This window comes from Ammodytes marinus, assembly GCF_949987685.1.
Source record: "Ammodytes marinus genome assembly, chromosome: 11".
Classification (NCBI taxonomy): Eukaryota; Metazoa; Chordata; class Actinopteri; order Uranoscopiformes; family Ammodytidae; genus Ammodytes; species Ammodytes marinus.
Genome location: NC_137215.1, coordinates 836,742 through 864,217, shown reverse-complemented (window position 1 = coordinate 864,217; position 27,476 = coordinate 836,742). Strand labels below are relative to the sequence as shown.

At 40.3% G+C, this 27,476-nt stretch overlaps 1 protein-coding gene across 2 annotated transcripts in view; it reads left to right on the top strand.

Moving 5' to 3' along the window:
* LOC307257474 (uncharacterized protein) overlaps positions 1–27,476 on the top strand; it is a 43,310-nt gene that overhangs the window by 1,029 nt on the left and 14,805 nt on the right. The window contains exon 2 of one of the 2 annotated variants that reach the window (XM_080036720.1): positions 11,874–11,927. The exons of the other annotated variant lie outside the window; for it this stretch is intronic. Within the exon in view, the coding sequence (XP_079892846.1) occupies positions 11,874–11,927 (54 nt within the window). The remainder of the gene's footprint in view (positions 1–11,873; positions 11,928–27,476) is intronic. 2 annotated transcript variants of the gene reach the window in all.

The following is a 27,476-nucleotide window of genomic DNA, read 5'->3' as shown; positions in this document are numbered from 1 at the left end:
AAAAATCAGCCTGTTAGCTAACTTTGAACGATTTAACTTGATTAATACAAACGATTATCATCTTTTAGCGTTGTTACATTTGATTTAGCGTTTCTTATTTGACCGGATTTCTCAATTTTTTTTACGGTGGTGATGAAATCCTAACCGCACTAACCGTAGGTAGATAGGCGGCTTCTAGCGCTACCTTTTTTTAATACTGCTACCGTTATACCATTTAACCATCTTTATATCGGTACAACCAACTTTATGTCGGCGTAATAACATTTTAAATAACCATCTAAAACCTAAAATGTCGCTTAAAGTAAATGTGGGCCATTAAATAGCATCTTGTAGACATTATAAGTGCCCCGTCACGGTGATGGCTAGCCGGTTAGCTCGCTGGTGACGTGAGCGTAGGGTCTGTCAGACAACATGAGGTGGACCCGCTTTTTTTCACTATTTCGTCTATTTTCCCTGTAAATATCACAATCGCAGCTAGATTATCAACTTCCTTAATTATTTTAGCATCAGTCCGTGTATTTTAAAGTCAGTTAACGTGAATATATTTGCGCATTTCAGGCCGGTATTGATTTGACTGTTGTGTCAGCGCCCATCTGTTCTGTGCTAACTATGCTAATGGTTCCATTTTCGGACAGTTTAATTTTTTTATTTTTATTATTACAAATAGACGAAATGTAAATATACAAAGACAAAATGGACTAAACCATTGTATTGGAGGCTATATTAGGTTTTCAAATATGTATTTATTCTACAATTAGACAAACCAGGCCTGATGCTGTGTGGATTGTGGGTTACACCTGTTTTGCATGTATCAGGTACACGCTACATTTCATATGATGGTTTGATAACGGGACATTTACTCTATTTTATTATAGGCGTAGTAATGGTGGCAGTTTTATGAGATTAACTGCGTTGTGTTGTATGTGATATACAGTAGTAAATAAGGCGAGATAATGTCCGATATTGGAAACAAGGCCACGAGATTAAGTCACAACAAAGGAATCCGCTACTCTGTCCACTCCCTGTCTCTTCCTGACCACATCCATGCTTTTAAATATAGCTTTAAATGTTGTTTATTCTGGCTCATATTTTATATATTCTGGTGCGTGTGTGTGTGGTGCAGACCCCCCCCTCCCTGTCCCCCAAACCAACACCCCAAAACCCCCCACAAGCGCTAGGCCTCAACCTGCTCACGCCCATACACTGGCGTTTTATCTATCTATCTATCTATCTATCTATCTATCTATCTATCTATCTATCTATCTATCTATCTATCTATCTATCTATCTATCTATCTATCTAATCACTTTACTGTTTTAGGCTACATGGATACAGTACAGTGACTATTCAAATAGCATATGAATCAGTTAACCATGGCCTTTTTATAACTCCTGACCCCTTCAAACCTATATTTGTATCATGACTGTACATAGAATAGAATAGAGTTAACCATCTGAAACACGAACACATGGGTTGAAAAGTGAGGTTATATTTTCTACAATCTTTGCAGTTCATTTAGTCATTCAGTTTTCCAGGTATTTCTAGATTAACTTTCTAATGATCATATTACAAATCTAATTTAATTTTTTTTCCTATTTAAGCAGATACATTTTTATCAAAACCGCAATGACGACTACGACTAATAAATAATCATAATAAGTTATAGATGTATATAATGAAGGACACATTTCAACACTGGTGTTCATTTTGCACATTATTTTCCAGTGATAACGATCTGATGAAATGTGCAGTTATAATAAAATGATAATGATGGTGCTGTTTGTTAGCTAGGAGGTAAACAGGCCAGTCTTTACCCCCTCCGACCCCCCCCCCCCCCCCCCCCCCTCTCTCTCACCACACTCACACACACAGCACCACACCCTCCTTACCCCCAGCAGCAGCATCAGGGTGGGGCTACTCGGCCTCCACTGATGGAGACAGAGGAAAAAACGATGACCTAACCTTTCTTTTTTTTTATTAAGATAATTACCGTCCCAGTTTTCTGTTTGATTCAGTTTATTTAAGAAGGGGGACAGTGCACATTAATAAAACACATGATCACATATGGGTTAAAAATGCCAGAATTATCCAAAAGGCTATTTTTCATCTGTAGACCCCTGACATCAATGTTAAAAGAAAATACATTAATCATGATAAAAAAACAACAACATAAACAGGACGGTTTGATCCAGCTCCTCTTAACATATTTAATCACTCGGGTTCCAACATGTTAGTTTGTTTATTTTGGGTTAAGGGTTAAATGAAAGCTTGGTTTAAAGGGGCACTGTGTAATATGACATCGTCAAGAAAGTTCTAGAATGCAACGCTCCCTGGGTAACCCCACCCCTTTAGAATAATAACAGAAGCTACAGTGGCCTTCAAGAACAATTCTAAATTCTAAACAATGCACCTGATAACATTCCAAAAACATGGATGCCTCCATAAGACTTGCCCGCTCAATGTACAAAATGTAGTATTCATATTTGTAATTCTCCGCTCAGGATAATTCAGATTATTGGCAGAGGTGATTTTACACCAATGAGGACATATTTATGAATGAGGATATTGATTTAAGTTAATACATTACTTAAAATGTTACACAGTGTCCCTTTAAGGCTACTCTGCTTGAATATATTATACAGCTCTGTAAAAAATGAAGAGACCACTCCAAATGTTCAGTGTCTCTTGTTTTACTATTTATAGGCATATGTTTGAGTAGAATGAACATTTTGATTTTATAATATTTAAAGTACTGACAACATTTCTACCAAATTCACAATTCAATATATTGTCATTTAGAGCATTTTCAATAAGTAATGTAGAGATGAAGATTGAAGAAAAAATCCAGACTGGTCTCTTGTTTTCTTTTTTTCCGGGGCTGCATTTCTCTCTTTTTAAAACTATAACTGGAGGGGGTGTGAATATCGTCTTGCCTTACGATACAGTTTATTTACTATACACCATAAATTAGTAAATCGCAAATTGATTCTCGAAGCATCCTGAATGTTCTAGCCTATATTACTGCACAGTTCAAATTAGAGAGACAGAGACCAAGGTTGCGCTCCGAATCGCATACTTTCTACTATATAGTATGTAGAAAAAAGATTTAGGATGTCCCGATTCTTGTGGCCAGATTTAGGATGGTTAGAAGTACCCGGATGTCCTACTTCATGCGGCCAAGATTGTTAGTGTTGAAAAGTGCATCCTATTTGGGCGATTCTGACCCGCAATCCAGTGCGCACGTGAAGTGACGTCACATCGACGAAGCCTCCATATGAAAACAAACAGGGATGCGACGGATATAAAAGCAAGAGGCAAGATCAAGGCGCAATGTTATGATGAAATAAGAGAGTAAAGTATGTCCCAATAGTATGTCTACTGCATCCTAACTAGATTATTTTTATCGTCGGATGTAGTATGTAGAATAGAAAAAAAAAGAGGAGGCGATTCGGAACGCAACCCAAGTAATTTGAATGGTTTTCATGGGTAAAAACAGACGTGCAACAGTAATAGTCCAAAGAAAGCTAATGGCTAACACAAAGCAGTTGGTTCGGGGTGTGTGAGCGCGGTATTTTATCAGCACAAGTTTAGACAGAAGCAGGCAAATTGACCGCTTTCCAAATACCAGGTGTGTCTTTTAGCATTCTTGGCAATAAACTTAATTATGCTTTTGCCTCGTATAGAATATGTTAATGGTCATATTTCGCAGCTTTCTCAACCAAATTATGAGTCGATTGATGGCGGAAATTGTCGGCAGAGAACTGATAATGAGACTAAATTGTTAGTTACAGCGTTAGTGGGAATACTTTTGCAATTGTTGCAAGAAATTTGGATTCGTATCGTCACGTTTTAAAGTCGGTTTTGTCTTGTGTGACTGTCAGACCAGTGAGTTGTCCGTCGCTGGCTCACATCGAGTGTTTTGTGGGTCACCTACATCCGTCAGTGTGTGTTTGTGTAGAGCGCTGTTGATGTATTCAGGTGGATTAGACACACACACACACTCACAGGCGCACACACACACACATACACACACACACACACAGACACAGACACACACAGAGAGAGAGACACACACACACACACACACACACACACACACACACACACACACACACACACACACACACACACACACACACACACACACACACACACACACACACACACACACACACACACACACACACAGCAGTCACACAGGCTTAAAGCTCACTGTTGTTTTTGTTTTTGAGCTGGGTATCCTGGTGAGGGCTGGATTTTAATAGGGTTAAATCCACACACATGTTGGTACGGCTATACTTGTGAGGACACTCATTGACATAATACATTCCCCAGCCCCTTACCCTAACCATCCAAACTAAATGCCTAACCCCAACCCTTACACTAACCCTAACATAAACCTAATTCATACCTGAACCTTAAAACCTAGTGTTAACCCTCAAACAGCCCTTTAAAGGCCTGTCCTTAAAACCTAGTGTTAACCCTCAAACAGCCCTTTAAAGGCCTGTCCCAAAGGTGAGAACTGGCCAAAATTTCCTCACTTTCCAAAAATGTCCCCCCACACACACACACACACACACACACACACACAGAGACACACACACACACACACACACACACAGACACACACACACACACACACAAACACACACACACACAGACACACACACACACACCCCTCTATCACTCTTCTAACACAGCAGCTGGCGCTAAACTGCTAAATATGATGAGAATGAACAACCACATGTTATTCTGGTTTTAATCCGTCGCTGGGATAAACAGAGAAACTGATATGTAGCCGTGGGGGATTGTCCTGATCAGAAAGTAAAAGGTGCCAAATATTTATTGTTCTTTATAAGTCAAAAGCTGAATCTTAAACTACTGGTTTTTGACTTTTTAAATTTAAATAAATGACACAAATATTTGCTTCTGGGGCGCCTTTAGCTCAGTTGGTAGGGCGTCCCCCCCTTTGGGCCTCGGCCAGCAGCAGACACAGGTTCGATTCCAGCCCGCGGTCGTTCTCTGCATGTCACTCCCCTCTCTGCCCCATTTCAACTCTGTCTCTACACTATCAATAAAGCATAAAAATGCCAAAAAAATAAATAAAAAATACTTCTATGCTTCTACTTTTCTATACAATCTGGAGAAATACATATTTATTTAGATTTTAATAAAAAATAAACAATTGTTTAAACTAAAGGTAAATGTTAAGCAGAAAATAAAAAGTCAACGAGGTGTCATGTAGGTCCCTTCAGTACTGTTATATAGTCCAGGAAAGGCTGACATATCTGTTTAAACTTCTCTGAGGTGTCATGTAGGTCCCTTCAGTACTGTTATATAGTCCAGGAAAGGCTGACATATCTGTTTAAACTTCTCTGCTTTCCCTGAAATCTCATAATGAATTTTCTCCACATATAGTTAAATGTATTTTTTGAAGCAGAGTTACATAACTGTTGGTTTTGCAGACAGCAGACTGCAGCGGAGACTGAACATCCTGTCGTCTGTCATTAAACTAAACAAAGGAACCGGCGCTGCTTCGGCTTTGCTTAAATTTGATCCTGTTTACTGACGATAGACGGGGGTCGAAAAGCGTCTGGAAAATTAGGAAAATGTTTGATTCTAAATATATATTATTTTTTTTTTTTTTCAAAGTTTGAAATCTGAGAAACAATACTGGAGAATGCTGGATTTTCTCTATATTGACCAGACTTATTTAGGGGCCGTCTATAAAATACTATGGTAAATAGTTTTTCAATAGCTTTATTAGGTCGTTGTCGATGTATGTTTATGTTTTATCCCCCATATTTACAGTATATATATATATTTAAAACTTTACCTCCTTGGGAAAAAAAAAGAAAATTATTTTTAATTATATTCTTTAAGAGCTGTATGGACCCTGCATAGAGTAGAGTCATATACAGAGCGAGTGGTACATTGAGTTCTTTACGTTGCCAGAAGGCAGCAGGTGACGTGGTGGGCTGTAGTCGTATATCACTGTCGATACTTATAGCTCAAGGAGACGGATCGCCAGGCATGACACACCGGGTCGGTCGGGTACATTCTACAGATGCAAAGAAACCACTTTTTCTACAGTTCCCATCTGTATTTTCCCCCAATATTTCAATCGGGGGGCACACAAAACATCTTAAGAGTACCTCCTAACTTGCTGATCTAGAAGAAACTATTAAAAATAATAATAATAATAAATAAAGTTACATTAGAAATAAGGGCATGAAAAATCCAATAGATAAATGAAACAAAAAGTCACCCCGAATTTTAGGTTTTTCTCTTTTTTTTTTTTTAAAGGTATTTTTTGGGCATCTTTATGCTTTATTGATAGTGTAGAGACAGAGTTGAAATGGGGCAGAGAGGGGAGTGACATGCAGAGAACGACCGCGGGCTGGAATCGAACCCGGGTCCGCTGCTGGCCGAGGCCCATGGGGGAGGGGGGGGGGACGCCCTACCAACTGAGCTAAGGGCGCCCCTGAATTTTAGGACTTTTTCTTGTGTTCCCATCTGTATTTTTCCCCCAATATTTCAATTAGTGGCCATATTTAAAAAAAACATCTTCAGGCTAAAAGTAGCTACTAACTTGCTGATATAGAAGAAACTCTTAAAGTAGGGCGTGTGTCTCCGTATTTTAGGACTCCTACATTCTGTATTGTTCCGGATATTCCGATCAGATCTCTTGGAAAATGAGAAAAGAAAATTGTTTATAGAGTACGACTAAACCCATGTTTCTACTTAAAGGTGGATTCAGTGATTCTTGAGACTACTTATCCAATGCTAATCAACTTTGTGTCAACTCATTTGGCGATGGCTTGAATGTAACCGATATTAATTTTTATGAAAAAGTTACACACGATAGCTTCAATGTTAAATTAGGGGCGGTAGTGGCGAAGTGGGCAGGGAGGTCGCCTCTGGAGTGCAGGGTCGGAGGTTCGATCCCCCGTCTACCCGCCACATGTCGAAGTGTCCTTGGGCAAGACATTGAACCCCAAATTGCTCCCGAGAGTTAGCTTGCACCCTGCGTGGTAGCTGCTGCTGCTATCGGTGTATGAATGTGTGTGTGAATGGGTGAATGTGTACAAAACAATGTAAAGCGCTTTGAGTCTGTGAAAAACCAGGGAAAAGAGCTTTATAAGTGGAGTCCATTTGTTAAATAAACATGTCATTGGTTCAATCCTACAGGTCTTCTTCATGGCTGGAGCCTTAACAGCAGAGGTAACATTAAAATAATAACGGGCCTAATATGACAAATCATTATGGCCAAATCAAATTCACATTATTAGATCAAAAACATATTTTTTAAGCCAATAAACTAAGAAATCAACTCAAAATGCTTTTGTTTTGATGCAGATTTGTGCCTGATTGTTTACATGACTAAACCTCTAATCATTTATCAAAGCAGCAAATATCTTTGATTATGTTTAAACTTTTATCATAACCTAATGAGTTCATTGTGCTTCATATTCTCTTAATGTTGATGCTGTGTTTATCTGAAGCCTTTAGGCCACATATGCAATTTTATATATATGTTTTTATATGCAGAATTTTTTTTACTAGATAGCCACATTTTCCCAGAATGCTATGGGGAAATTGAAACGGGAATTGTGGTGTCGATAAAATGCTGGATTTGTCTTGTTTTGTAGCCGACATTAGCGCTGAATGATTTGGGTAAAATACCTTTTTTTTGTGATTTGAGGGAGAAATGAGAATCGGAATGCCTTTTATTGTCAATATACACATCGTTAACCTCATAGCATAATTGCCTAAATCATATTTACTCTACTCTACATCTACTCTATTCTACATCTACTCTACTCTACATCTACTCTATTCTACATCTACTTCTACTCTACTCTACATCTACTTTTCGTTAGCCTAATAGGATAATTGCCTTAGTCATATTTTAAGGGTTATAGAGTAGGGTAAAGTAGATGTAGAGTAAATATGATTTAAACCTGCATTGTGTAGAATTTTGGGTTTTATTTCCTAGCAGATTTTGGAGAAAATAATTATAATATCCTTAAGTACGTTTAATTTAGTGCATAATAGCTGAATTTTTTTTTTTAGAATTATTATTTTTTCCCTTACAAAGGGTCTCATATATGTCCATATTTCTCCATACTTTGGACCAAGGCCTTGTCACCGCCATTTTGGAAGTGTCATAGTTGGAATGTCATCAGGTGCATTGTTTAAAATTTAGAATTGTTCTTGTCCTTGAAGGCCACTGTAGCTTCTGTCGTTATTCAAAAGGGGTGGGGTTACCCAGGGAGCGTTGCATTCTAGAACTTTCTAGAATTTACTTGATGATGTCATATTACACACTGCACCTTTAAGTAATTATGCTATGAGGCAAACATGTAAATGAGATGAAAAGCAGCTCCCACTCAGTGCAGACACGTATGTAATTGAGTCGAAGTTGTTACTAGTGGGAGTTTCGAGAACAATAGTCCCTTTTGTTCATTCCTTATTTAGTGTCCTGCCACATTAAGTGTTTTAAATGCACCAGTATTTAGTTGCTCTTGTAAAAAGAACCAGTAACAAGAATGTTTTTCAGCTGCTGTTGTTAATGTGATTCAGCATCATTTGCCTTTTACAAGCGTTTTGGTTTTTACTAACACACACACGCTGAGAGACTGAGCTGACTCAATTTTCGTTTTGGCAACATCACCGGAGTCACGATGTCTTAATGTGTTTTAAAAGTATTTGAACAACACTCTAACATAGAGGTGAAGGTTCCTCCCTCCGAAACAAAGTATGAAGTTGTTGTTTTAAAAAAAAACAGTTTTTATGTACAAAGATGGCTTTAAAGCTGCAGTGTGTAGAATTTTGGGTTTTATTTCCTAGCAGATTTTGTAGAAAATAATTATAATATCCATAAGTACGTTTAATTTAGTGCATAATAGCTGAACATTTTTAGAATTATTATTTTTTCCCTTAGAAAGGGTCTCATATATGTCCATATTTCTCCATACCTTGGACCAAGGCATGGCGCCGCCATGTTGGAATCATCACAGTTGGAATGTCATCAGGTGGATTGTTTATAATTTAGAATTGTTCTTGTCCTTGAAGGCCACTGTTGCTTCTGTTATTATTCAAAAGGGGTGGGGTTACCCAGGGAGTGTTGCATTCTAGAACTTTCTAGACTATTCTAGAACTTTCTTCATGATGTCATATTACACTATGCACCTTTTTAAAGGGGCACTGTGTAATATGACATCATAAAGATGTTTTTAAGCTGGAAAGCCATTGGGTGGAGACAGCTGTGTACATTCAAGACAAAACATTTGAGAATAAATGCTTTTGGGAAATAGATGATCATTGGTTTCAATATCCTTACAAACCGAACCCATGAAATATGACCACTTCCTTATCTGAGGCGACGTGTGTGTGTGTGTGTGTGTGTGTGTGTGTGTGTGTGTGTGTGTGTGTGTGTGTGTGTGTGTGTGTGTGTGTGTGTGTGTGTGTGTGTGTGTGTGTGTGTGTGTGTGTGTGTGTGTGTGTGTGTGTGTGTGTGTGTGTGTGTGTGTGTGTGTGTGTGTGTGTGTGTGTGTGTGTGTGTGCGCTCCCACTTCCTCTTTGTTGTCAAGTTTCAGAATCTTTATCTTTAGAATCTACAACACGAAACCTTCAGCCTTTGACAAATACCTCGGAGAACATGTTGCGTGAGCTATTCATACATGGACAGTATCTCTTTCCTCTCTTGACTGACGTGTGGCGCAGAGAGAGATTTCATTCCTGCCCTCACTGCCACACAAACTGGTTCCCTTAGTTTCTGGAGACAAGTATTTTAAAAACTGGGTTAAAAATACCCCTGGAGGCTCCCATGTGTCCCCCTTTTGGTTTCCCTTAACTTCAGTGCTGCTGTGATTAAGGAACGCTTTCGCCACCCACTGCAATGTTAAATGTGGAGTCTGCGGTTTTGGAGAATGCTTGTAGTCGAAATTGCTTCTTGTCAAAATCGGTGGATATCTCCTGAAGTATTCTACCTGTCCGTACTCTGTGTGCACTGAAGGAAAAATTGTGTGTACTGTTAATACACAGCCTAGGCTCTGTAGAAGGGCATGTTACTAGCTATGTGGGCCCCCTTTGTTGGACAGGTAGCTTGAGGAGATATGCACTTATTTTTTTTCGATTGATTTATATTTATTTCGTCCATGGATGTCTTCCAACAAAACTCATTTCAACATTCTCACATGTACAATCCATAAAACCGTGACAAAAAGGAGGCAGGGTGAAGAAGATCTTATATTTCCTGCCCCCTCAAAAAAAAAAAGAAAAAAAAAAACACTACATATAAATTTTTTTGACAACAAGCATTCTCCAGAATCACTGGATACACCTGATACACCTTTTTAACATAGTTCTGTTGTGCAGTTGTAAATGCTGCATTATATATATACTCTGGTTTGGTTCAAAACGACTGTCTGGGACCGTTTCCAAGAGAACCTTAGTGCGATTCTAGTGAGAACATGATCCGTTGCAGTGAGAACTTGATCCGACCCACTTTCAGGAGGTGAAGCAAAAGGCGTTGTGTTATGAGCTGCCTGCGCGGGCATTTGTTGACACTATTTAAAGGAATACTTCACCCAGACGGAACCGGCGTTCTTCTATCATTATAAAATCGCTATTATAATTTACTGAATGAGGTTTTTCGTCCCTTGACCCAGCTGTCCTGTTAATCCTAACCCTACATTTTCCCATGTGTGATGTCACACTAGTAAAATGTAGGGTTAGACAGTGAGACCATAAAACACTCTTTCTGCCTTTTCTCAGGCTAGGATGAACCGATTTCTAAAATGTTTGAGATCCTATGTAGTATAAATGTGCAGAGTTCAATACATATTCATATTTCCACCGGTGATGTAGTTATTTAAAAATAATTTAAAAATGTCTCTCACATTACATACTTATACAATATATTTCGTAATTACATAGCTCCTTGAACCTGACCCTCTTGCATCTGTTCCATATGAATTGCGCCAAGGGTATAGGGCATCCTGGTATTTTTCAGCAAACTTTCAAATCATGACTTGATATCTCCTAAATCTTTTTCTGTAATACTAAATATTAGGGAAAGTATGGGAATTGGAACACAGCCCGTCAATCCCTGCTTAGAAGTTGCATGTCCATTTCCAGTTTACATTTTTCTTACGCCAAATGTCTGACCAATCAGAACGACTTCTGTCTGGACATTTCTGACACTGCTCCTTAATACACGCCCCTCGGCTACATTCCTGTCTTGTCTTGCTTTTTGCTCTGACAAACATTTTGCTGAAAAAAATACAAACGATGAGAAAATAAAAATTAACTGAACTGAGACCTGCTACATCTTAAAACTCTAAATTAATCCTGGAGACATTTCTATCTTTACTTTCCTTGATCTTTCTCTTGTGGGCTTTCTTACTGACTGAAACTGAAAATGAATGCAGTGAAATGAGGGGAGGAGCTCAATTAAATCTATGCAGAGTTGATATAACTCTGAAATGATTAACTTTGAGAAAGGGGGCGCCCTGAGCTCAGTTGGGAGGGCGTCCCCCCCCATGGGCCTCGGCCAGCAGCGGACCCGGGTTCGATTCCAGCCCGCGGTCGTTCTCTGCATGTCACTCTCCTCTCTGCCCCATTTCAACTCTGTCTCTACACTATCAATAAAGCATAAAAAATGCAAAAAAAAAAAATCTTAAACTTTGAGAAACAAACCCCAACACTGAACACTAATCAACACAAAAAGTAACACTTAGGGAGTTGAAATCAACACTCCAGTTCTTGCTGTGTATCTTTGCTTTCCTTGGTCTTGCTCTTCTGGGCTTCCTTACTGACTGAATGCTCTTTTTCTGCTTTCTGCTTTTCTCCTGTTTCTTCCACAGATGAACCTTCTCCTTCTAAAGCTCAACTTCATCCTCTGATGCAATTCCCTACAGGCAAGTTCTCTCTGCTCGCTGTGTTTCCCCTTTAACCCTTTCACTACTTTTATTTCACTTAGCGTCAAAATAACCCTTTTGCATGTTAGACGCTGTTTTTTTTTCTTCAAATTTCACCTTTAGCGTTAACGTAAGATGCTTGTGGATTTGTATTGAAACACTTAGAGGTGGAGTAAGCGATTTTGGAGAACGCTTTTTGTCAAAATAATTTTTTGCTACCTAAGGACATGTAGCATGATCTGCTACCTGTCCATACTGTGTATGCGCCTAAAATAAATCCAGTGTTAATACACAGCCTAGGCTCTGTAATCGGGCACGCTGCTAGCTACAGTGGGCCTCCTTTGTTTACATATAATTTGTTTAAGGAACAGTTTACAGAGCCTAAGCTGTTTATTGACACGTTTTTTTTCAGCACGCAGGTAGCGGATCATGAGGAGATATTTACTGATTTTTTTTTAATTTATTTATTTTTTAAAGATATTTTTGGCATTTTTATGCTTTACTGATAGTGTAGAGACAGAGTTGAAATGGGGCAAAGAGGGGAGTGACATGCAGAGAACGACCGCGGGCTGGAATCGAACCCGGGTCCGCTGCTGGCCGAGGCCCATGGGGGGGGGACGCCCTACCAACTGAGCTAAGGGCGCCCCCATATTTACTGATTTTGACAAATTGTGATTTTAAAACGATAATTCTCCAGAATCGCTGACTCCACCTTTTTAATTAACCTTTAGCCGTTTGACTTTGCTTGTATTCGTGTTGCATTGTGATTGATAACTTATACCAAGTAGTTCTAGAGGAATAATGGTTCTCCTCAGCGACACATATATGAAATACAGTTGGCGTTTTTTTCAGAATATTTTTCAGAAGTTCTTTGAGAGGAATCATTATGTAACTAACATTTATTAACAGTTTGAGTTTGTTAGACACTTTGGGCATGATTTATTAAGCACCAGACCTGGGGCAAAACAATATTTTTTCCACCATGAATCAAACCAAAGTGGTTTACAGAGACCTGAGACAAATGCTGCCAAATCTGTGGAACTTTGGACGATAGTTTATTCTCTGTATTTATTATAGTACTGTTTGAGGGGAACATAGTCAAGGATTATAGCTATACATTTAAGAAGAGTAGGCTTACAAGAGATCACTTATGGTCCGATTAGTCTTTTCCAAGCACTCAAAAGATAGTTCTAGTTATTTTCATAGGGTTGTGCCAGATTGATACTCAGAAGCTGGATTTCTTTAGAACTGAACTGAGTGGGGTTTCACATCACTTGTAAGTCGATTTAGGATAAGCAACAACTGAATAGAAGTCCCAGTTTAACCAAAGAAACAAACTATTGAGATTTAGTGTTTGTGTTTTTAAAGCGGATGACGGCCACCTCCCCTGAAACTAAGAATCTTCCCTAACCTCTTCATGTAATGCCGAGTATGGAGACTGTCTTCCTGGAAGGCATTTTCCAAAAGCATGAAGGCTAAAACGCAGAGATTATACTAGGCAAGGCAAGTTTATTTCTATAGCACAATTCAGACACAAGGCCATTCAAAGTGCTTTACAGGGGCAAGATTAAAATACATAATACACATTAGAAAAGCGAATTAATAGAAATAAAACATTTAAAAGCTAATGAATAGAAATAGAACAGTTAAATAAAATAAAATTCCAGGTTAAAATGGAAACAGAAAAAGTTTACTACTACTAAGTTTGTGTTCAAGTTGGGCAGGTTGTGACTAATGTCACAGCCCGGCTCAAGGGAATGACAATGAGGAAACCACACAAGAGATTAAGTTTAACCAAATAAGAATTTATTTAAACAAAGTTTAAAGTAAGCTAATAGAGTGGTGCGTGAATGTCAGTAATGGGTGCGGTGTCTGTGTGAGTGAGTGAAGAGTTTAATGTATGTGCAAAGCAACACTAAATAAACAAAACCAAACCATACATCAAGGAAGGGAGGACCCAAGTGGCTGATTCCTGCAGCTTATATAGCTGAGGCGATCAGCCAGCATGGGTGTTTGTAATTAGCGATCATCTCCTGGAAGCAGGAGCTGTCACACCCCCCTCCACAGAAACGAGGTTCACCACGTAACCTGCAAAAGATGGCAGTGCAGTGATTGTTAGACTCAGTATTAGTTTTAAATCTCAAGTAATTTCTCAAACTCAACGTACCAGCCACAGTCAACCTTTTAGCAGCATTTGTCTGGTCTTCAACTCTGAGTCTCAAATTTTCACTAATAGCCCCTCCCTCCCCGCCCCAGGTTTGGTCGGCAGTGTAAGGAATGGAGTATGTATTTGATATGTGCTGTATTGCATTCTCCCTCCTCCCTTCTCTACTCAAGCACTTGGGCAGAAGGGTGATTCCCCTGCTCCCATCTCTCCTCTGTCCCCTCTTCACTCCCCCGATTCTCTGGAGGAGCTTTCTCTGACCGAATCTCCCAACCAGCCCCCGCCTTCGGGATACGCTGCCTCCTTTGGCTCTACCGCTAAACCCCCCACTACTCAGTCCAGCGACATGCCTTGGGTGGGTGAAGAGACCCGTGGTAAGAACAAGGAAGACCTTCTAGACCCGATAGCTGGTCCTTACTTGAGTTTAGGGAAAGATCCAGGGCCTCTTCATAATCCGTGCGAAGACAGCGGAGTGTCCTTCTCGCCCGAGGAGAAGCTAAGTAGCGCAGACAGGTCCCCGAACCCCCAGATGAAGGTCCCCCAGTCTGACCTTGCCTCCTCTAACCCAACAGAGCACTGGGATTCACCTTTCCTCACATCTCAAGACAACTCCAAGGTCTCCATGGATCCCTACTCCAACAAGGAAACCGCCGCTCCCGTAACTAGCGCGTCCAAGTACGAGCCGGATCTCCACGGCAACCAATCGGACGAGGATGACGACCTGATGTACGAAGTGAAGAAGAATAACAACCCCTTCGATGGCTACTCCCCACTGGCCGACAGCGGCTACTCCCATTTCGGAGACTCCAAGACCGAAACCAAAATGTCCGAGAGTCCAACTCCGGATCTGGTGCAATACGGCCACACCGGAGAATCCCTGGATGCGCCACTTGCACCGATGTCCCTCTTAGACGACGGCAAGAAAACGTTTGAGACGAGCAAGATGGCTGCCGACTCCTTCATGCAGTCGGTGAATCAGTTCTCACCTGGTCTGAAAGTTGATGATGACGAAGATGATGAAGAAGAGGAGGATACTGCTTTGCCACCATCGCTTCCAGATATCCTGAAGTCTTCTCCGCTCAACCCAGAAAAGTTGGACTCCGGCTCTTCGGAGGGAAGCCCAGAGCAAAGTCCCATTCTCGAGCGTAGGATGATGGAGTCGCCAAACCCGCCGATAAATCTGTCCGCGAACAACCCGTTTGCTTTTGACGCTAAAGTGTCTCTGCTCAAGGAGATGACCGAGCAGCTGGAAGTGAAATCCACCGACAAAGTTAAAGTTGAAGACGACGACGATAGCTTTGGAGCGTTCAATCTCAGAACAAAAGTTGAAGAAGACTTGAAGAGTTTCGGTGCCTTCGATCTGGTCAAAGAGGCAGAAGAAACCACCAGCCCCATCTCCAAGGTCAAAGCAGAGGAACCTGTCAAGATCGAGCAGAAAGATTGGTTCTCAAGCCACGATTCTCCCACAATGACCAAAAAGTTTGAGCCGCTCGACTTCGAGAGCAAAAAGGGCCTCGCTGACGACTCTGATTCGGAGTCGCCCACAGCAGACTCCTTGTCTCCGGTCCTGGAAGCGATGGCTAAAAACCCCGCCATCTTCCAAATGGAAACCGAAAAAGACCTACCGCTGGACGGCGAAGAGCCAGAGGCCGGCGAGGAGGTCTCTGAGCATGAGGTTTCCTCCGAGGAATTTGAGTTCATTGAGCGACCACCCAGAGGAGTTATCGACGAGTTCCTTGAAGCTCTTGATACGTCCAAGTTTGCCTCTTCCAAGCCCCCTGAGATCCCCATGGACGAAGATCTAAGCTTCTTGAAAGATGCGATTTCTGCTAAACAATCCCCTTCCTTCGATTCTGAAGATGATGCCCCAAGTCAAAGCTCTTACCGCATCCTGACCCAGGCGTCCCCCCAGAAGAGCAAGGCCGAGCTGGAGAAACTAGACATCCAGCAGCCCTCCCCACCGTCCCAAGCCCCACTCACTCACTCCCCTGTCCGCAAGCCAGAGGAGGCGCCCGCTAAGAAGGCCGCTACGGAGGGCGGGAAACTGTTTAAGATGCCAAACGTGAACATAAGTGCAGGTAAAATAACCAAAATCCTGGCATGGATAATATATATACCATCCCTCCCTCCCCAAAACATCCTCCATGTTCACCCACCGGCATCATTTTCATCCTCACTCTTTCGTTCTCTTCAGTTATTTTCTCCCCCAAAAAAACAAGCCAACCGACCCAGACGCCAGTATTTACTTTATACTTTCGACCCCATCACCTTCTCCTCTTCCTTTCTTGCATCGTCCCTTTCTTTGCATTTTCTTTTGAATTTTAAACCCTTTTGCATTTTCTTTTGTGCGTTTGACTTTTTTTTTTGCTTTTGCTGCATTTTGTTCATCTCTGTCTCATTAGAATAACATCATTCCTGTGTTAACTGATCATTTCAATTCATTTGTCTGTTGGATTTTAACGTTTTAAGATGTGGTAAGTAGTAGACTGTGGTTTATTCTTTGCTCTGTAATGTTGTGCCTTTAAATCTAGACACTACAGTTGAATAGGGAAACATTTTTGACTTATAGATATCATCATGAAACTTTGCCAGTTGATTACTGACATTAAATCAATTATATTTTTGTGGGATTTTTGGTTGAGAGTCTTGGAAAATAAACGATGCTGAGATAATGTCCGTTACAGATGGTTATATAGGAGAAACAAACAGACGCAAACAGACGAGGTTTAGTCAAATATACACCTAAATGTGCATGGTGGACCTTTTGATTTAATACAAGTATGAAAAAAGATTCTAAATTGACAAGTGCTTGAAAAAACTGTTTTTTTCCTGCAGTGACACGCCTTTAAAAAAGAAAAACAAATACCTGAACAGTAATGCACGATAAGCAGAAATGAGAAATCACGTGGCGCTGACAAATTCAAACCTGCATTCCAAGCTTAACCACAAACACTCAACTACAGCCGTTGTCATTTGCCTCTGGAGCAGTTTTCACTGTCGAATTAGATTACCTTTCCATCTGGTTTTAGCTTCTCTCTTGCTCTGGAAATAACTTGAGCTGCCAATCTGAAACCCAACCCCACCTTACATCCCCCGACACCCACAGTAGCACACAGAGCAGCGAACGGCCACACCCAGTAACTGCCAGAATAGGCTGCCACCGACCCGTATGATTTATTATGTACACTCTATCTCACACCCTGAAAAATTCCTGGTTGCATCACATATTTTATGTGCCCGAGGATAAATGCTGAAAATCATTTTAGTGATCAGAGCTGTGCCAAATAGCTTTTAAGAGGGTGTTGAACGTTCAATCCACCAATCAGTATTTAGTTTTTACATAAGCAAGTTATAGAGCCAACATTTTTTTTATATAAGGCAAGTTACTGCAAGTTTTAGCTTATGGTAAGGAGGTTAAAAGTTTAATTGTCATGTGCTCAACGATTATAATGGCAGTCGTTGGCAATTAAATGATTCGTTTTCGGTTTTATACAGTGCAAATAGTGCATTCAAAATAAACAATGTGTTTTAAAATAGAATATAACATGTAGTGGAGTGCTGAGGAATGTAAAATGCAATATGCAGCCCAGATGTGAACTGAAGTACAACTAGTTTATACGAGTGGCATTTGCTCGGTCAAGAAAGCCAACATTTTAGAATTGATAAATACGTTCTTTTTACTTGAGCAAAAGGTGCAAATATCTTGTTTCTCCAGTGTGAGGACAATTTTTTTTTTATCAATACACTGTGAACTGAATAGCTTGAATGTAATGTGTCTGGCTGCTATGATGTCACCATAGTACCAAAGCATATACTGTATATACTCTCTGACTGCTGCTATCTCTGTCCGGCATAAACTCCGCCTACCAAGTAAGGGTGAACTATTGCCAGTAGTTGAAATGCAAGATAGATATAGGGTTACAGTTCCGTATTAAACCCTGCCGAACTGTGCTGTGCTTCTCAATGAAAACGAGACTTAAGTTAAGCGTGCACGACTCAGTTTTATTCAATCCATTTGATGTCACACTAGTATTATGTAGGGTTAGACAGTGAGACAATAAAACACTCGTTCTGCCTTTTCTCAGGCTAGGATGAACAGATTTCTAAAATGTTTGCACATTTATACTACATAGGATCTCAGAGTTCAATACACCTTCATATTCCCACCGGTGAAGTAGGTCATTAACTTAAACGTGCATGACTCAGTTTTATTCAATCCTATCTATTCACACACTCATTTACAGACGTCTAATCTCTAACTACATCAGTGAGACTTTGCTCTTTTGGGACGCGCATATTTAACTATCCCTGTGTTCCAATCCCCATACTTCCATACTATTCAGTATGCCAGAAAAAGATCTAGGATGTCCCAATACATGCACGTTAATTGTAGTATGCTGAAAATACATAAATGCCCCTAACTAACTCCGATAGCATTTTGGAGTTTTCGTCTTTGTTCTTGACATTTCTCGACATAATAAAAAAAAAAATCTTCCTTATCTGATTTTTTTTTTCTTCTTTCTTCTCTCTCTCCTGTGGCCCTAAAACTCTTCTGAACTTAAGTATGTAATGTAGTTAAAAGATCAAGTATGTGATTTGGAATGCAGGGACAGTGTGTAGACGTTCCTTTAGTCTCTCAATTCTATTATTTTGCTAGTTTGGCTAATTCTGCCATTTTTAACCCATTTATAACCATGGCCTGTGTGTGTATGTTTGGAGGGATGTCCCATTAATTAAAGCCCCCCCTCCCTCCTCTACCTCCCTGCAATACTCCAACATGCTATTGGAGTTAGTGGGGCATTTTTGTATTTTCAGCATACTACAATTGATGTGCATGTATTGGGACATCATAAATCTTTTTCTGGCATACTAAATAGTAGGGAAGTATGGGGATTGGAACGCAGGGTGTGTGTATGTTTGGAGGGATGTCCCGTTAATTAAAGCCCCCCCCCCTTCTCCCGCTCCCTCCCTGCATTGCGACACTGGCACACCCACAAAGGGATCTCTCTCCGACCCAGAAACCACTCAGCAAATCTTCCACATTATGCAACTTGAGGTGCAGCGAGCTCTTCGATCGGAGCACACAAGCCCCCCCCCTCCACCCCCATCTCACACTGAGACAATTTGTTCATGCATTTTCTTTAGTTTAATTCACTCCTTTTAAAATGCCAGAAAAGAGTCAAAGGGAGATTTAGTTTGAAGCAGAGTCCTTTATTGGTATTGTACAGTGTGTAACTACATTTTAGCAGCATCCAAGTATACACACAAACACAAAATATATAAAAATAGTTAAAAAAAAATTGTGCTGATGATACAGGCAAGAACATAGTAGAACATCTTTTAGGATAATAAGGAAATAATCAAAATAGGTTAGTTGATTGTCTTATTGACAAAGTGACAGACGCTTTCAGACGCGTTGCATGTTTGTATTGGCCCTAAGCAACTACAGACATATAAATAGGTAAAGCATTTAAGTTTATATTGTTTTATACTGTAGTTTTCATTGGTTAACATTGCAGTTAGAAATATAACCATTGTACTGACCAGACAGCTCACTGATTTGAGTCCAAAATATAACAAAATGTATGACTTCGAAAATGTTTAATTTTTAACATAACTAATTTGTTTTAGGTTATTTGTCTTTAATATTAGAAATAATCATCTTTAGTAACCCAAAATTATGTTTACAATCTAACTACAATTTCATCAACATTTTTACTTGTATAGATTTATGAATGATTCATTTTGTATGGATTTCTTATTGATTGCTCTGCTGCAGCCCTGAACCCTGAGATCAATAGATAGCCAGATCCCTTTATCCAGCCACCACGCCCCAAAGAAAAATATCTGGCACGAGTCACTCCTTAGTTTGTTATTTAAATGAGCGTTTAGCAATAGGAGTGTTATCTAGAAATGGGACTGATACAAGTTCACTATCTGGTCGTCACTGACATCCTCACCAATCTATTTTCCTTGATCAGGTTAAGCCAGACCTCTGATAAAGACATTCCAATGAAGCTGTTTGTTTTATGTGCAGTTGAGGCTGCAGTTTGACCTGTAGAACATGGATCTGTGGATACAAGTAATATGTAGTTAGAAGAATAGACATGACATGCACTTAAGACTTTAAATTACCTATTAAACAATTGATACAGGACTTTAAATTTAATTTGTTGGTAGATGTGTGTGTGTGTGTGTGTGTGTGTGTGTGTGTGTGTGTGTGTGTGTGTGTCTGTGTGTGTGTCTGTGTCTGTGTCTGTGTCTGTGTCTGTGTCTGTGTCTGTGTCATCAGCAGCAAAGGAGGGCAAAGTAATTCTGACTCAGAAGAATGTGAAAGGTCACTTCCTGTAACTTAATGCAGCCACAGTTATCAGTTCAGTTGTTATCTGTGGCTATCTCACAGAGGCAATGATTAATGTGTACATTTCACTGCTCAAATATAGTTTTATCTACTACTATTATTCCTATACTTTATGGTGTAAGTAAAAGGCATGACATCAGTCCATACAGCTTTATTTGAACACATCTGTAGCTATGTTTTCTGTCAATGTTGAATAACTTTTCGTGAGTTAGGGCCTTTTGAATTTGGCTTGATTATGAAACAGTGCTATCTAGTGGGTGAAGTCAGCCATCGCCATTAGTCAAGGCAAGTTTATTTCTATATAGCACAATTCAGACACAAGGCCATTCAAAGTGCTTTACAGGGGCAAGATTAAAATACACAATACACATTAGAAAAGCGAATGAATAGAAATAAAACTTTTAAAAGCTAATGAGTAGAAATTACAGGTTAAAATTAGGTCTGAGTGTCTCCTTGTTACTGAGCTGAATCAGATACTAAAGCCTGTGTTCACTAATGTTGTGTATTAGATTAAATAGTTTAAAACCAAAATGTCTTTATTATTTCAGCCTGTGAACTAGCAACAGGTGCAGTCCACTCAGAAGATAGATTTATTTGTTCTATTTTGGGGGGGGGTCAAAAAAAAGTTTTATATATATTTTTTTAAACGCAACAAAAACACACACACACACACACACACACACACACACACACAGAACATCTTTCTCTGTGTTGAAATTAAATCAAAAAACACCATAATAAACATGATAAACTTTCACACAAAAAGGTAATGTGTACACACTGAGGGTTTTTCTGCTCGTTTAGATGGGATTACCCGTTGGAAAATGATCTGATTTGGCAAGAGGAACCAGCCATTGTTGTTTTAATTCCTTAGTGCTTAAACCTCTTGTTTGTTTAACTTGGTCTGATTAGGATTATAAACTCTTAGACTAAATGACTCCAGGATTATTGACCCTTTCTAGTTTTAAGCCGATTGAGAACTTAATTCAGGAACGAGCTGCTTTTTGTTTTGGTCAATCTAAACCAGTCATTTCTCTTTCACTATTTCTCGAAATTTCAAACATGAACTTACCCTGCGTTCCAATTCCCAATACTTCCCTACTATTTAGTATGCCAGAAAAAGATTTAAGATGTCCCAATACATACACGTCAATTGTAGTATGCTGAAAATACATAAATGCCCCCCTAACTTCAAAAGCATTTTGGAGTATTCGTCTTTATACTTGACATTTCTCGACATAATGAAAAAAAAAAATCTTAAGTATCCGATTTTTTTTCTCTAAAACTCTTCTGTATGTAGTGTAGTGAAAAGAAAGAGTATGAGATTTGGAACGCAGGGCTAGTGTGACGTGAATCTGACATTTCATCTGCTGTTGTTGTCACACGTGGGGTAGGATAGCCTAGAGTCGTGTTATTTGTAAGACTAGTGGTGGCTGCTATTACGTCTACAGTGCCCACCATCTCTATGCCATTTTGTCCTTGAGCAAGACACTTAACCCCAAACTGCTGTACTATGGCTGACCCTGTGTGAGGACCCCCTCTGGAGTGTGGGAACTTGAGAGGGGAGATGAGAAAAGACACATTAGAATATAGCCTTGTGTGAATGTACACTTTACGAATGTGTACTGTGGTTTGGTTGTGATGTGCACATGTTACTGCTCTGTTGATTTGAAGTGACCGGTCTGATTGAATATCCTTATCAGGCCCTTTTAAAGGCAAACCCCATGTTAATGATTGATTACCAGGCAAATCATTGAACGAGAACGCCCAATCTTTACGAGCTGGATTAGAGAAACTATGCAACTCTTGTGAGTTTAAGCAAATATCATAAACCCTTCAAGGCTCTTTGTATGACTGTAGTGATCTCTAGTAAACTCTAGAAAAATATTTGAGCCGCCATTTTTCACTTGTATTTTTTTTAATGGTGTGATTTTCTTTGTTTTCCCCACATACTTTTAACTTATTAACTTAATATTTGATGTTTTTTTCTTTCTTGCCTAATTCTTCAACAATAAAAGGCTTTATAGAAAATTAAGACATTGAGAATATAAATATTTGACGTCAGTACAATATCTCATCAGTGAATTAAGGCTGTATATCACCACCATATACTGATATTGGATCAGATTGGTCCCGTCTCTCTAGTATCGGACAGTTTTGGTAAAGGGGATTTCTGCTGGGAGTTTTTCCTCGGTTGAGCGTATGGTCTTAGGGGCAGAGAGTGTCATACTGAGAAGCTGATCTTGATTTGATTATTGGTATTGGCTGATATCCAAAACCAAGATATCGGAATTTGATCAGGTGTGTGTGTGTGTGTGTGTGTGTGTGTGTGTGTGTGTGTGTGTGTGTGTGTGTGTGTGTGTGTGTGTGTGTGTGTGTGTGTGTGTGTGTGTGTGTGTGTGTGTGTGTGTGTGTGTGTGTGTGTGTGTGTGTGTGTGTGTGTGTGTGTGTGTGTGTGTGTGTGTGTGTGTGTGTGTGTGTGTGTGTGTGTGTGTGTGTGTGTACAGAACTGTAAAGTGGTGGATCGATGTATCCCTAGAAATCTGTAGTTGCTGCATTTTGACGTATCACGCAGAAATCATTGTCTGTTCTTCGTCAGCAGAGTGAGAGAAAGCAAAAAGGGGGAAAGTCAAGATGAGATAGAAATTCAATAACATAATGGCAGTTTGTTCAAGGAATCTCCTAAAATATTGGGAATGTTGACGACCAATCAATTCTCACTTCATTGTTAGAAAATGCAGAAATACAGTTTTAATTTTATTTTTTTTTTTTAACAATAAAACAAACAAAATAGACATAGACATAGAGCACCCTTTCCTTTTACACAAAATAAAATCTGCTCGTGAACAACAATATTTTAAGACATTCAATTTAAACATTTCTAAACCCATAACCACTGCAAGAAAGAAGTAATTTGGATCAGTCGTCCTATTTGTAATGTCAGACACTATCAAGTATCCAATCAGAAACTGACAAATAGTGGATCAGTGCATCTGTATTTGCTGTGTTCTGACATTCCACATATTGGGCATAAATCATTCTTCACTTGATAAAGATAATAATAGTGGATCGCTGCATCTCTCGATCTCTAGAACTCAATTCTCAGTTTATTGTTAGAATTTTTTTTTGTTATTCCCGGTAAAGGTTTTTTTACTGGGAGTTTTTTCTCAGCCGAGCTAAGGGTGTAAGGGCAGGGTGTCATATTGTATCATATTGTATCATATTGTATGAAATGTAAAGCCCACTGAGACAAATGTGTTTGTGATTTTGGGCTATACAAATAAAACTGATTTGATTTGATTTGATTTAGAAAATGCAGACATGTACAGTTTTTAATACTATTTAGTTTAGTATATATATTTGTTTGACCTTTTTTACAATGAAATAGACATTAACACCACTGCAAGATAGAATACATTACAGTAGATCGGTGCATCTCTAGAAATCTCTAGCTGCTTCGTTTTGACATATCGGGCATAAATCATTATTTTGCGTTGTCATCAGATTTGTAGTAAAGCAAACGGGGGAGAAAGGGGAAGGTCAGACGAGGTGGGGGGTGTGAGGGGGGGGGGCAGACGTTTATAGTTGCTGCGTCAGAGCGCTGGAAGCAGACAGTCAGCTGAGGGAGTGTGATCGCCCGCTGCAGTCTTCCACACCCCCCTCCCTCTTTCTCTCCCTCTCTCTCTCTCTCTCTCTCCCTCTCTTCCTCCCTCCTTCTCTCTCTCTCTCTCACTCCCCCTTTCTCTCTCTCCCTCTCTCTCTCTCTTTCTCTCTGTCTCTCTCTCTCTACCTTTCTCTCTCTTTCGCCCTTTCTCCCCCCTCTCTCTCTCTCTTCTCGGGCTCTTCCCCCTCTCACACACTCACACATTTCCTCACATTTCTCTCTCTCGCTCTCTCCCCCTCCCCCTCCCTCCTTCTGTCTCTTTCCCTCCCTCCCCCTCTCTCTCTCTCTGACTCTCCCTCTCTCTCCCCCTCCCTCCCTCCCACCCTCCCTCCCCCCTCTCTCTCTCTCTCTCTCTCTCTCTGACTCTCCCCCTCCTTCTCCCTCTGTCTCCCTCCCACCCTCTCTCCCCCTCCCCCTCCCTCCTTCTGTCTCTTTCCCTCCCTCCCTCCTCCTCCCCCCTCTCTCTCTCTCTCTGACTCTCCCTCTCTCTCCCCCTCCCTCTCCCTCTGTCTCTCTCCCTCCCTCTCTCCCTCCCCCCTCTCTCTCTCTCTCTTCTCTCTTCCCCCTCTCACACACTCACACACATTTCCTCGGTCGCCTCTCGGTCCCTGTGTGTCTGTCTCTCTCGGTGTGTGTGTGGGTGGAATGTGTGTTTGCTGATCGGACAATATGGACAACAACGACGTGGATGCCGACACAAAGGCCAATGATGCCGCCAACACCGATTCCAAACACTGGAGAGACCTGGGTATAAAATCTAATCTTTTCTCTGGCTCTTACTGCCTCTTTTTCTGGCTCTTACTGCCTCTTTTTCTGGCTCTCTCTGCCTCTTTCTCTGCCTCTTTCTCTGGCTCTTTCTCTGGCTCTTTCTGGCTTTCAGGAGTAGTTCACTGGTGCAAGGGGCTGTGGGAAGAAAACAGCTGACTTTGGCAAAAATAGATCTCTGTTGATTTTTAAAGCTTAATATCAGTCGTACTCGCAGAACTGTCGGACATTTTATTTTATTTTATTTCGGGGGATACAAAGGAATCAAGTGTTGAGGAAGGGCGATTTTTAAATATGTCAAAAATCATGGTTGCAATTATTTAGATATATTGGAAAAGCTGAATTTTTATTTTTAAACAGTGGATTTACTTGGATTTAAATATAGTTAAACTGTCAAATAAATACATGATCTGGCTCAAACTGGCTTGTTAACCCTGACCAAAAACATTATCTTATGAAAGTCGATTATTTTTAATATTTTCATAACATTTGGAGGTCAAAATAGCTATTATCTCGCTCTGTTAAATCTTCAAGATGTGACGTGTACCTTTTATGAGACTGTGACCATAATCAGGTTCCTTTTTCTGAACTTAGGACATAAAATATCAAGCTAACTATCGGACATTTAGCTCCATGGGTCTTTTTTAAAACACATCGGGTTTAACTCGATATCTAGGGTCATAAATCGTGTGTTTTAATCTTGTGGTGTGACTTTTACCTTAGGGGACTCTAAACCGTTTGCATGATTGCATTGTTTTAGTGCATAGTGTGCAATCTGCAGTGTGGCAGATAGACAGGGGACCTTTGGACAGTCAGACACTATGACCAAAGGTAGAGTGGAGAGGAGGGAGGGGATATGACGTGAGCTGGCACCGCATTGATTGGCTACTGTGACGGGGATATGCTAATGAGCTGGATAGGACAATCAGGGGGTGGGTGTGTGTGTGTGTGTGTGTGTGTGTGTGTGTGTGTGTGTGTGTGTGTGTGTGTGTGTGTGTGTGTGAGAGAGAGAGAGAGAGAGATACTGTGTGTGAGAGAGAGAGAGACTGTGTGTGTGTGTGTGTGTGTGTGTGTGTTTGTGAAAAAGAGAGAGATACTGTGTGTGTTTGTGAGACTGTGTGTGAGAGAGAGACACTGTGTGTGTATGTTAGACTGTGTTTTGTGTGTGTGTGTGTGTTAGACTGTGTTGTGTGTGTGTGTGTGTGAGACCATGTTGATGTCGTTAACTAAAACTATGACGACCTTTGTTTCATGACTAACGTGAGGTGTTGACAAGCTCAAACATTTGGGATGGGCCCAAGTGTACCTTCTTCAAATTCTCCCTCGGTGCACTGTGGTCCCGCCAGAGTAAAACCTATTTCTACACCAACTGTAGCCTAGTGGTTTTAGTTTCTAGCTTTACACTACATTTTACAAGGTACCATTGAACTTATCACCATGAAGTTACCTTAACCAAATACTCATTTTTACTGGATGGCACTTGAACACATCACAATTTAACTCAATGCAACCTATTTTCCAAAGAAAAGACACCAACCAAATCACTGCATGTTATTGGATTTTTTTTATAGTATTTTTTGGCATTTTCAAGCTTTATTAGACAGTACAGAGTTGAAATGGGGAGAAAGAGAGAGAGAGAGAGAGGGGGGGGATGACCTGCAGTAAAGGTTCACGGGTCAGATTTGAACCTGCGACCACTGCAACGAAGGCCAGAGCCAATATGGTACACGTTATATCCACTACACCACCGGAGCGCCCCATGCTATTGCATTTTAATGTATTTGAAGCTGCATTCTTCACTTTAAGATGCTTTACACAACTGAACAGCAGTGTTGTTTTTCGGGGAAACCAACTGTTTTCTGTTCAGCCATATTTTCTTTCTAATGAGCCGATCTGAGGAGGCGCTGTCACGTGACACACATGGCGAGTAAGAGAGCTTTGTCTAAATAGCGTTTAAGTTTTTTATTATTTGAGAATTACTCAGGCCATCCATCATTTACAGGAGTTCTGTCATCACTTTTGTAGCATCTTCAAACACAGGTGTTGGTGCTACTGCCACACACACACACACACACACACACACACAAACACACTGAAGGAATGTCTTACAAATATGCACCAAGCATTACATTACTTTCGTATGACTATACCTTGTTTTTAGGAGCATCCTACTAAGTATACCTTGAATGTTCCAGACTTCCAGTGCTGTTACTTCTGAATATGAAACTAAAGTAATAATAATGGATAGGATTTATATAGCGCTTTATTTATCTGTGACTCAAAGCTCTTTACAGGGTTCCAGGTTCCATTCGTTCACACACAGTCATACCGGTGGTGGTAAACTACGAGAGTAGCCACAGCTGCCCTGGGGCAGACTGACGGAAGCGTGGCTGCCATTCAGCGCCTACGGCCCCTCAGACCACCACCTCAAACATACAGCAGTCATACACATTCACACAAAAGTTCAGCTCTGCATTACATGATGGATAGATGGATAGATAGATAGATAGATAGATTAGATAGATAGATAGATAGATAGATAGATTAGATAGATAGATAGATAGATAGATGGATGGATGGATGGATACAGTAGAT